At 38.0% G+C, this 11255-nt stretch overlaps 1 protein-coding gene across 6 annotated transcripts; it reads right to left on the bottom strand.

The window, feature by feature from the left end:
- Positions 1-344: 344 nt before the first annotated feature.
- Positions 345-11087, bottom strand: si:ch1073-376c22.1 (uncharacterized protein LOC100000126 homolog). Of its 6 annotated transcripts, XM_058754140.1 has the most exons (8): positions 8876-9000; positions 8716-8773; positions 7059-7171; positions 6833-6919; positions 2356-2638; positions 2119-2264; positions 1713-2037; positions 345-725 (listed from the first exon to the last, which is right to left on the bottom strand). In XM_058754140.1, exons 4-8 carry the CDS (start codon positions 6915-6917, stop codon positions 572-574), a joined length of 993 nt encoding a protein of 330 aa, XP_058610123.1. In that variant the 5' UTR covers positions 6918-6919; positions 7059-7171; positions 8716-8773; positions 8876-9000; the 3' UTR covers positions 345-571. The 6 variants fall into 6 exon arrangements, with proteins under 6 accessions (XP_058610123.1, XP_058610124.1, XP_058610127.1 ...); XM_058754141.1 differs by having other exon boundaries at positions 8716-8975; XM_058754144.1 differs by lacking the exon at positions 7059-7171 and having other exon boundaries at positions 8876-8945.
- Between the last annotated feature and the right edge of the window lie 168 nt (positions 11088-11255).

The raw sequence follows: 11255 nt of genomic DNA, 5'->3' as shown, positions 1-11255 counted from the left end.
GATGAAAAGTTGTCATTCTCAATTCACTGCGGAAAAGAAACAGGCTGATTCCTGTTTACAAAACAACAGTGAATGATCCCAAACGTCAGCACAGTTTTGAACACATATCTTGCATAGCTATTGAATCAATATTGATCTTATAAGAAATGGTCACTTCTGATTTAGTGACGTTAGCTTTTGGTTTGGGATCAACAGAAACGGTTAAGCTAGGTTTAACTCCGTTCAAGGTGAAAGAATCAAGCAGAAGTCTTTGCATAGTATTAATGTAATTGCATATTTTCAGCTCTCAGGAAGTTGCTTATATTTCCTCCAAGTGAAGTTAAGCAATAGTGACATCAAGTGGCTGGTATGAATGCACAAGTTTTATTCAAACAGGCTGATATAAATGGCATAACATTCACATTAGCTTGTATATTTAACTGGAAGTCAGAAATTTTCATGTTACTTTGAGCATTTTAGACAATGGTTTTGTTTGTTTCCCATGCAAATACTTGGAACAGGTTTAGATAAAGAGGGTGTAGGCATTAGGTGGGTTGTTATTTGCCTGCTTTAAAAGTCGTTGTAATCTATATTATTCTAATGGAATCCCGAATACCTCCACTTCACACAAGCTCAATGTCCTGTTTTTCCCGGGAAGAGCCACAGTCACATAACGGCCTTGAAGTGCACCGCCACACTTGAACGTCCCCGTTCCTCCCGCAGGGATGAAGGACACTTTAACACACCTGAATAAGAGAGAGTTAAGGAAGAGAGAGCAGAAATTAAATTATGCCATTGGAATCATATATAGTGTGTACGTATATGGCTGAGTGGCACAGGCCATACAGTTCAGCGACTCTTCCAAAGATAACCTAATTTGCTAAAAACTAGTTCTTATTTAAGCTACATATTAAGACAATGAAACTGTGTGCAATACACTGACTGTGTAAAACTGATTCTAGTTCACGTGATCATAACTGGTCAAATTACTTTCTTGAAATTACCATCACATATTTCCATTCTCTAATGGCTTTCTCTTAAGTTGCTCACTGGTTTGGAACGACCCCTCATGTGGTGTCCCCTCTCACAGTGCCCTTCAAAGGCCAAAACCCCAGTTTACCCTTGGAGTCATTAAATTGTTGAACTGAATATTAAATGGCAAATGAAACAGCATTAAGGTTGTTCACACCAAGGACAAGAAGTATAACAATAACTACAGTATCATCCATAACAGACAATAACATGCTGTAGTTTTGTCGTCTGCTATATGAAATGCCCAAGCCTTTAAAAGTCGAGTGGATTCTGATTGGCTGTTAATGATTTTATTATTCATCAACTAGGGGGGAAAAAAATAAAAAAATTGTTCTAAAAGCATTTTAAAGCTTATGTGCTGTTATCGGTATAGTTGTGGTGAGGACTTCACTATTCTTTAAACTATAAGTTTAGAACGATTTTTTAAACTTCTTATTTTTATCATTGACCTTGGAGGAGCCATTTAATAGACTAAAACAAGCAACAGTGTGTCTAAATTGACAGTACCTCAATATTAAGTTTTACTAGGCTATACTACACTCTTTATTTAACGGTTGAACTAAGGCAATATCGCATACTGTTTGTCTGAACACAGCACACTTCCTCATGTAATATTGCTTAAATAATAATAATAATAATAATAAATACATATATGTCCTACAAAGTCTTTACTCGTGCATTCAAACAATAGCACTCCTTACACTGGGTTTGCACGGCCCTCAGACTCTAGTGAATCTCCGATGTGAATCACCGCTCCGCTCAGTTGTTCAGAGCAACAGTCGCCGCGGTTGGTAAGAGCCACTGATGCAATTTTATATGCCTTCATCAGATCCACTCTCCACCAGGGATTACTTTCTGTATCCGTTTGCATGCAGGAGCCTTTCAATAGGTCATACTGCCGATTCCCATCAATGGCATTTTGTGCAAGACTCAGGCACGCTGTAGAACCTCGATTCACGCTGGACTGGGTGGCCCGTCCACTTGGTGCCACGTTGATCCGCTTGGACTGTATCATTGCTACCATGTCTGAGATATAATGAAGTATGAAAATTTATAGACAGTGCTGTGAAACTCAACTCACAAACATAACATTTGTGACCGTTTTACCTTCAGAGACTGCGTACACCTCTACTTCACATAATGTCAGAACGCGGTCCACTCCTGGTAGGAGCACATTTACATGCTGTCCCTCTACGGGGCTGAACTTGAACTTCTGTGTTTTCCCAGGCAGCATGGAATACACTTTTGCAACCCTAAAGAAATATACAAATGACTGATCTCACATTCTGGAATTCTTTTTTAGTATAATTTGAGCAATAGCAACAGCTTTAGAGAGTCTCTCACAGCTGATTCTGGTTGCCGTCATTGACAAGGCTGGTCCCAATACGAATCTCAGCTCCACTGATCCTATCAGCACAACAGTCGCCCCGGTTGGTGATGGAAACCATGACAATTTTGTACGGCTGTTGCAGGGTTACACTCCACCAGGGGTTTCTTTTTGCAGTTATGTAAGTGCAGGAATCATTTGCTAAATTTGTTGCTCTGTTTCCATCAACAGCTTTGAAAGCCGTGTTTTTGCTCAACAAGTCAACGGATTGGTGGGTCACACCATTCAAAGCAACATTTCCTGTAAATGTTTGCACAACAGAGAATATTAATGGAAAATAAATGGATTACATATATGAAAAATACAAGAAACTTTATATATAGATTCAGTTGCAGGAAAAGTATGTGAACACAAAATAAATGACTTGTATTAACAAAATGCAGGGTACAATATCATTACAGATTTCCTGATTTGATTTTCCTTTACTAATGTCATCTTTGCTTGCACATCCATTAATTTTCTCTCTGTAAAATACACATGGCGGTGTTTCAGACAGCAGTGTTTTTGGTTTTGTAACCATTCATTAAAATAGTCTGCTTCATTACAGTCCTCAGTATGTTTTCAGTATGTAACTATTGTATAGAACGTTTGAATACTCAATGGGACACAAAACTTACGACGTAAAATTTTTATAAAAGTTTTTACAGAGCTCTTTACACTTTGATTTTCAATTCTTTGTATCTGAAAACAAACTTCTAAATGCATGCTATAGTCCTTATGTAACAGACAGCACAATTAATAATTGTGGTGCTTCTAATTAAGTGATCAAAAATAGTTGCAAAGTTTTACAAAACATACACATACTCATCTCTGCACTAATTACAATGTGCATCACTTTACACTGTACAACCCAAAGAGTTTTGTTTTTGAATCTGAACACACTGGTCACGTTTTATGTTTGTTCTTAGAATGCCATTTCCTGCAAATTTTTCATGGTATGCAGAATTTTTATTTTATTAAATGATGATTTTGCCATGGTGCCATAGATTCAGCAGCAGCAATAGAGTCAAAGAAAAACTGTCTTTAAGAATACTATTTGTTTGCCAAAAATAATCTCTATCTGTATCTCTGATGTTGTAATTTTCACCCAACTGAATAACTGACTTAGGTGACATCACTTTTCTATATGCAATTATAGGCTTTATTCTCTGCTATTCTTATTCAAAGTGATTTACAGTAGATTTTTATTACAAAAACAGACACCCTGGAGCAACCTGAGGCTGTGACACAAATTATAGTAACTCATGCATTATGCTTTTAAGGGATTTGAACCTTTAAAATACTAGTCCAGATCTTTAATCACTGAGGCAACTTGTGCGTTAAATAAACTTCAACACTGCAAGCCTTAGGTCACAACAGATAGAATGTATAACATTTTTGCATTGATGATTTTGAATTTAGTAGTCATTTAAAATATAGTGACCATACATCCTCTTTTTCCCGGACATGTTCTGGCCAGGATTTCTAAATTGTCTGGGTTTTGGCTTTGTTTTCCTATTGACTCTTTACAGTCTTAATTTATATATACACATACATACATATACATATACACATATATATATATATATATATATATATATATATATACTGTTCTCTGTAGATCCAACTATGGAAGCAGAATAATGACAATAGTTTTTGAAACACAAAGCATGCGGAATTCCACAAATCGAAAAAAAAAAAAAATTAACAGTGCTTGCATTATAATGCCTTGTATTTCCAGGGCTTGCATTTTTAGGTCCTGAAATTTAACATGGTTCTTTGTGTGAAATATTTTGAATTGAAATTATACACAGAGTACATAAAGTTTCATAATTAAAAATTCAATCATTCATATTCACCTTCCAGAATTCACTTCCAAAATATTCAATCCGTTTAAAAAATACGATGTATAATATTCGTCAGGCAAATTTCCCATCCCTTCACTTTCCAAATTCGCAGCCACAAATTCAGTGGTTAAAATTCGACAGAAAATTCAGCGTTGCACATCCAGGAATCGCAGGAGAACACCGATGCATGATCTCCCGCTGCTGTCCACCGCTCACCAGCAGGTGGCACAAGCGGCGGTTGATGAAGGCCATATGTGGATCATGTCATTCATTTACAAAAACTGATTTGCAGAAATGGAGCAAGCGCTAAGTAGAAGTTTTAATTATCGGGGCCAGTATAAACATGTGGAAACGCTGATTGTGTGTATGTTTAATTCAACATCTTTGCTGTTTCCCGTAGCCTACATGCAGGGCCGGAGCCAGGGCTCCTCAGTCAGAGGGGCATTTAAATTTGTAGGGGGGGCACAAATCACATTGAGCCAGGGGTGGGGTGGGGTGATTGATTGTGATCGCGTGCAGTTGCTCGCGAAAACATGCAATTCCTTTCTTATGCGTGCTATTTTTCCGATTTCATTTTTGAACACGTTCAGCAAGGAGGGGAGAGGATAGAAAGGGATGAACCCCCTCCACCCCCGGTTTGTGCGCAAATTCATTTTTTTTAAAATCGGTTTTATTTCGATAAACATGACAATACGCTATAGCATTAATATAACATGAAAAGAGTTTGTAACACTATTAAAGCACAGGATGAAACAGTGAGTGAGTCTGGTAAATTGTGAATTAGATGTCGTCATCAGAGCTCATGCAGCCAGCTGCGCTGGAGAAACTGCGATGACCGTAACTTGCATCTGCTCGCGAATCGCTCATGCTGTAGCCTAGATAGGCTATACTGCTTCAAGTCAGATGCTGACTGATCTACTCAAATCGAACACAATTATATGCGCTATACAGAGAGAGGCTCCCATGCTCCTCCAATTAATTATCCATTAACGGTTTAAATAAGTTGAAGAAAACTGACTTCATCCACATATGGCCTTCATCAGCAGCTGGAGATCATGCATCGGTGCTCTACTGCTATTCCCGGATGTGCAATGCTGAATTTTCTGCCGAATTTTAACCACTGAACTTGTGGCTGCGAATTTGGAAAGTGAAATAAAATGACAGAAATTTGCCTGACGAATATTATACATCATATTTTTAAACCGATTGAATATTTTGGAAGTGAATACTGGAAGGTGAATATGAATTATTGAATTTTTAATTATGAAAATGTGTGTGAAATATTTTGAATTGAAATATTCACAGCTTAAACAAACTACATAAAATTTTAGAACCTAAAAATGTAAGCCCTGGAAATACAAGGCATTAAAATGCAAGCACTGTTAATTGCAATGCATGCTTTTTTCGATTTGTGGAATTCAGCATGCTTTATGCGTTTGGGGGTCCAAATGTGAATGTGATGATTAATTGTGGCGAAAAACATTATTAGAGAAAAACATTACTTATTGCAAATAGTGGCACTTATCTGCACCTCTGCATTGTAATACATTATAAAATAGTATGCAATAACTTATTGAGTGTAATTTTTTAATTTTATTTCAAATTATTAGGACAAAAGCCCTCCCTACACCTACCCGATACTTTATGTTCAACTTTTTGATTATTTCCTTCATTTTTATTGAAAAATGAATGCTTTTCTGATGCGATTTGAAATTTAAAAAGGGAGAAAAAAAAAAGTTCGCCAAAATGCAGATTCGAACCCCGGTCGATTGTGTCTAAAGAAACGTAACACACGCTTTACCCCCGGGGCCACTGAATCTAATGAGTGATAATCGTCTTTTGCTAATGTGACTATCGCAATAATACGTTTGTGGGTGGAATTAGTGTAAATAGCCTCTGCCAACAACATGGCCATTTGCACTTAGACACTCCGATTTTTTATTTTTTATATTCCCAACAATTAAACAGTTGCCCACAGAAAAAAACAGGGGGTGCTGCAGCACCCTCAGCACCCCCACTTCCCGCGCCTCTGTTACCGTCTGAAAAAAAGGCACCAGCGACAGTCGGACTGAGCGGTTTTTTCAAACGATGCCGCAAACCGACGTTTACAGGCTCAACCATGTGTACAATCGAGGGGGGGGGGGGTCACACAGATTTGTTTCCCTTGTTTTTCCTAAATTGAAAGTAAATCGGAAATAACAACAGATCCACTAGGCTACAACCAGGGTTCATAAAAGGAGGGCATATCAAAAGTATATGGTGGTTACGCCCATGCATTAAAGTACCGCGAGAGCGTTATGAAAGCATAAGGATCCATCTGCTCTCTTAATCGCTCTCGTTGTACTTTGATGTCATGCACTGATCATTCTGCGCAGCGCCGCTTCAAGTCGAACACATCTAATGAGTGGTTGATTATGTACAACACCTGCATGTTATTGGTCAAACTACTTTTCAGTTACTACCTTTATGAAACGACAGGAAAATAAAGGCTTGACATTTTATAAATCCCAGCCAGGACATGCCCAGGAAAGAGATTTTTTGGGATGGATTAGGATGGTTACCCTAATTAGACGAATGACAAAACTAAACACACTTAAACATTGTTTACCTGTGATCCGAAAGGCCATACAAGTTCCCACAGAGATGAGTACCATCCCAGCCATGGTGATCATCTGAAGCTGGAGCTCTGCCATACCTACAAAACAAAGATGGAAAAACTCAATACTTGCAAATTCTTCTTGTTATTTTGCCAGCAATACACACTTGAAGATGTCCAACTAAACTACCAGTAATAGATTTTCTATGTAATTTCCGAACAAGTGTGCAGCACCCACTGAGATTTGTGTCCTCTCTACTGTTGTTTAGTTGTTGCAGATCTGATCCGTTTCCCTGAGATGTGGCTGAGATCAAGGGGTTTTGTGGTACCACAACACCAAGGGTGTGTCTACTAGATACACATCACAAGTCACTATTATTATGCAAATCATGCATTTAAAAAAAAAAAAAAAAAAAAAGATTAGAATGCCACAGTAGAGTTTTGGTGCAGCATCAGGTTAAATCAATCATGTCAAATGAAATGAACTGGATAAGAATTGGGAGGTTCAGCGTTTATGCTCAAAACTTTTTAGAGCTGAAACCATTGATGCATTTCATCAAGATAAGAGTTGCATATGTCCGGTTAACTGAAGATATCTTGCAAGCATTTTTTTGCTTTTTGCAAGCACCCATGCCATCTCATGTTTCCTCTTTTTCTCAGGCACATAAACACACACTGATGTGTGAGAACAGTGATGAACAGTACCCCATTGTGATCACATTTTAAATCATTTCATTTGTGCAACTATAAAAGAACATAAGGGCATGTTTCTGCTTCTCTTTCATTTACACATACAAGACTGTGTGAAATATGTGCAGGGAAAAATCTTTTTAGCCAAAAATAGTAACTCATTTTGTTTAGATTGTTTTTACAAACTGAGGCATGACTGTATTTAATTACAACTTAAATCTGGAATATTACTGCAATTTTACAAACAAGTCAATACATGAAAGCATAAGACTGAATCACCAGCAGAGGACGCTTTAACGTGCTGACTGTTATTCCATTGGTCTTATACTTGCTAAAAATCAGTTCATGTGTATCTAGTTTGGACACATCGGAGCATCTGAGATTTAAATTAAATTTAATTTGTAAAGCCAATCACTAAAGCGTGAAGTGAAAACCAGTTAAGTTCATTTTTATTGTACTTTTTTTGTGTAAATGTAAATAGTCACATAAAAATGCATATGAACTGTTTGAAGTCCACAGATGGTGAGAGATATAAGCAATATTATATAGTTTCCACTGCCTTATTTAGGTAAGAGACACCAGTATTCCAGCTTCTCTCTCTCACACACACACAAAAACCTTTAAACTTCAAAACGCCATTGTTCCAGCTCCTAGACTTATCAAAATGAAAGTACCGCATAGACAAAACTTAATTTTTTTTTCTTATCTCTAAATGGCAACTTGTCTACACACTTTTAAACAGTGTCTTGGGCACCATAGAAATATTAACTTGATATATTGAAATATATAACTGCCTTTGTAGTTAGATAATACGGAACCATTATCAGATTCATTAAATGAGCAAATGTTTGTTAATCAAAGCTTTGGTGTTTGTGATTTGTTTGTTTTTTTGGTTTCTGACCATCTATGATTGTGGCTTATCCAGAGCTGGTGCTAGCAGCGCAAGAGCTCAAAATAGTTTTACTCAAAACACACCACAAAATAAGAGATTAAGAAAGTGATTTGCTAGCAATGCAAAATGCAAAGCAAAGTCCATTACTTTTGCATCAGTGGAGTCAAAGTGTTTTCAGTGTACTTCTTTGAAAGCACACTTGAGAAGAGAGCCATTCGAGGCAGAGATGAACCCAATGGTTGCATGTGTCGGGACAGATTCTTGGAAAGTAAGTGATTGAGAATCTTGCACAGCATCTTGTAGAAACACCAACCTGTTACTGATGTGATGTCCTCTTTAACTTTCAGGTTTTTTCTTCAAAAGGAATGTTCCTGGTTAAATATAGCTGTCATTAAATGTAACCTTACAGAACAGACTAACAAATGACAGTTAAAAGCAGCTGATGCTCAACAATATGACCCACATCCTCTCACCTTGATTAAACCCAGCTTGAGGGAAGTGGGGTTGCCCTGGAAACAATGCTTTCCCGTAACTCAATGTGTACCAAATGAATCAAAATCCCTGTGTATCAATAATAGAAAAACAGGTGCCTTAAAGGGATAATTCACCCAAAAATGAAAATTTGATGTTTATCTGCTTACCCCCAGGGCATCCAAGATGTAGGTGACTTTGTTTCTTCAGTAGAACACAAACAAAGATTTTTAACTGAAACCGTTGCAGTCTGTCAGTCCTATAATGCCAGTCAATGGGCACACAATCTTTGATAGTAAAAAAAACATGCACAGACAAATCCAAATTAAACTCTGCGGCTCGTGACGATACATTGATGTCCTAAGACACGAAACGATCGGTTTGTGCGAGAAACTGAACAGTATTTTTATCATTTTTTACCTCTAATACACCACTATGTCCAACTGCCCTGGGGTGCATTTCCCAAAAGCATCGTTAGCCAACTATGGTCGCAAGTTCCATCGTTACCAGCATAGTTCAACGATTCGGTGTTTCCCGAAACCATAGTTCAAACGAACGTTCGCAATCAGCGTCACCAACTTTCGTGGTTGGAACTGCAGCTCTCGACCTGTGGTTAGAAGCATAGTTTCTTGTTAATAAGATATATGGGCTTAAATAAATATGCTCTTGGGCACAACAAGCAAGCTAACATGCAGTACTATCTGTATCTTCCATTCCATCTAAATATAAAATGCATTTTAATTATGTATTTTTGTAAGTGCCGTTTTGTGCGCATGTGCATAAATGCCTAAGGGAACCCCGGAGTGTGACGTAAGAGGGAACTGGCGATGAATCAAACATCAAATAAAGCAAAATGACAGGGAACAAAAAAATAGTAAATTAGTCAGTAGGTGCCATGTTCAATACAGCAGCATCTTAGAGATCTCTAATCAGTTAAATAGCAGAAGTTATTCATCCAACACATGCGTGTGACGTCATTAACAATGGTCCTATATTGTTGAACTAATGTGGTTCAAACGACGGAGATGCCACCATGTTCGGGAAACAGTCGTGACCAGCTAGTTCGTTTCCAAAACAATGCATCTTACTATGGTGGTTAATCAGCGAGTTACAAAGTTGTTCGGGAAACGCACCCCTGAGCGTGTGCACGGTATCCGGTGCGTGACGTCTGTATGTGCTCTGGCGTAGTTTACACAAGTGATCTGTCACGTGCATACGTCACTCATTGTTTTCACAGTGCACAGAGATTGTGGGTATGACGGCTAATCAAAATGGTAATTACTTGCGCTTATCCTGATTGTTCAAACCGACTTAAACCTAAAAGATTACGTTTGCTAGCGCAAACTCATCCGAGAGTGTTGACTTTTCAAATTGCGTAAACTACACCAGAGCACATATAGATGTCACGCACCGGATGCTGTGCATGTGCTCAGGGCAGTTGGACATAGTGGTGTATTAGAGGTAAAAAAATGATAAAAATACGGTTCAGTTTATCGCACAAACATGTCTTGGGACATCAATGTATCGACATGAGCCGCAGGGTTTAATTTGGATTTGTCTCTGCATGTTTTTTTTTACTCTCAAAGATTGTGTGCCCATTGACTGGCATTATAGGACTAACAGACTGCAACGGTTTGAGTAAAAAAAAAAATCTTTGTTTGTGTTCTACTGAAGAAACTAAGTCACCTACATCTTGGATGCCCTGGGGGTAAGCAGATAAACATCAAATTTTCATTTTTGGGTGAACTATCCCTTTAAGTCCAAGTAAATGAATTAAAGGGAAAATTAAAAAAAAAGAAGGTAATTTCAGTTTTAATGCTGTACAAACATTTTTCTATAAAAAGAACATATGGATGAAGTGACCTTGAATCTTCAAACAAATTGGTAAAGAATCTAGATATTTAATAATCTTGCCATTGTATGTTCCTCTTACTGGGATATGTGGTCTCAGAGTGCAGGGCTTCGATGAACTATAAATGAATGCAAATGGTTATTACCGTCTAAAAATGGACTTTACATTAAACCTAGACAAAGAGAAAGATTTACAGGCATATAAAGGGTGACAACTAGCCTGGGTCCACCCTCTCCCCGAACTCACCTTATTTTCATGCTGTTGGCTTAAGTAAGCCCGGTCCTGAGGATAGGGTAATAATGAAGCGGTAGAGTTTGGGAGTACCGGATTCACATCATCTCACCGTGATGAGCTGATCTTTGGCGATTCACATGCAGTCACCACAGAGTTGACAGACCAGACAGTAGAAGCCCGCAAGGTTCCCCTCGTCACATGAGCTGCACTATGGGTTGGAATAGCCTTCTCCATTTTTTTGCAGCCACAACCTCATCCAGCAATCCACTGAGAAGCAGATCTGTGGAGGAAAATAC

This window comes from Onychostoma macrolepis, chromosome 19 (genome assembly GCF_012432095.1).
Source record: "Onychostoma macrolepis isolate SWU-2019 chromosome 19, ASM1243209v1, whole genome shotgun sequence".
Classification (NCBI taxonomy): Eukaryota; Metazoa; Chordata; class Actinopteri; order Cypriniformes; family Cyprinidae; genus Onychostoma; species Onychostoma macrolepis.
This window is presented reverse-complemented; position numbering and strand designations above follow the sequence as displayed.

What these genes read in the sequence shown, in the direction of transcription:
- si:ch1073-376c22.1 (XM_058754145.1), bottom strand. Translation starts at nt 6,917, where the DNA reads ATGGCAGAGCTCCAGCTTCAGATGATCACCATGGCTGGGATGGTACTC. An exon ending in TATGGCCTTTCGGATCACAG is followed by an intron (nt 2,639 to 6,832) that starts GTAAACAATGTT and finishes AAACATTTACAG; the next exon opens with GAAATGTTGCTTTGAATGGT. An exon ending in GGTGTACGCAGTCTCTGAAG is followed by an intron (nt 2,038 to 2,118) that starts GTAAAACGGTCA and finishes ATTATATCTCAG; the next exon opens with ACATGGTAGCAATGATACAG.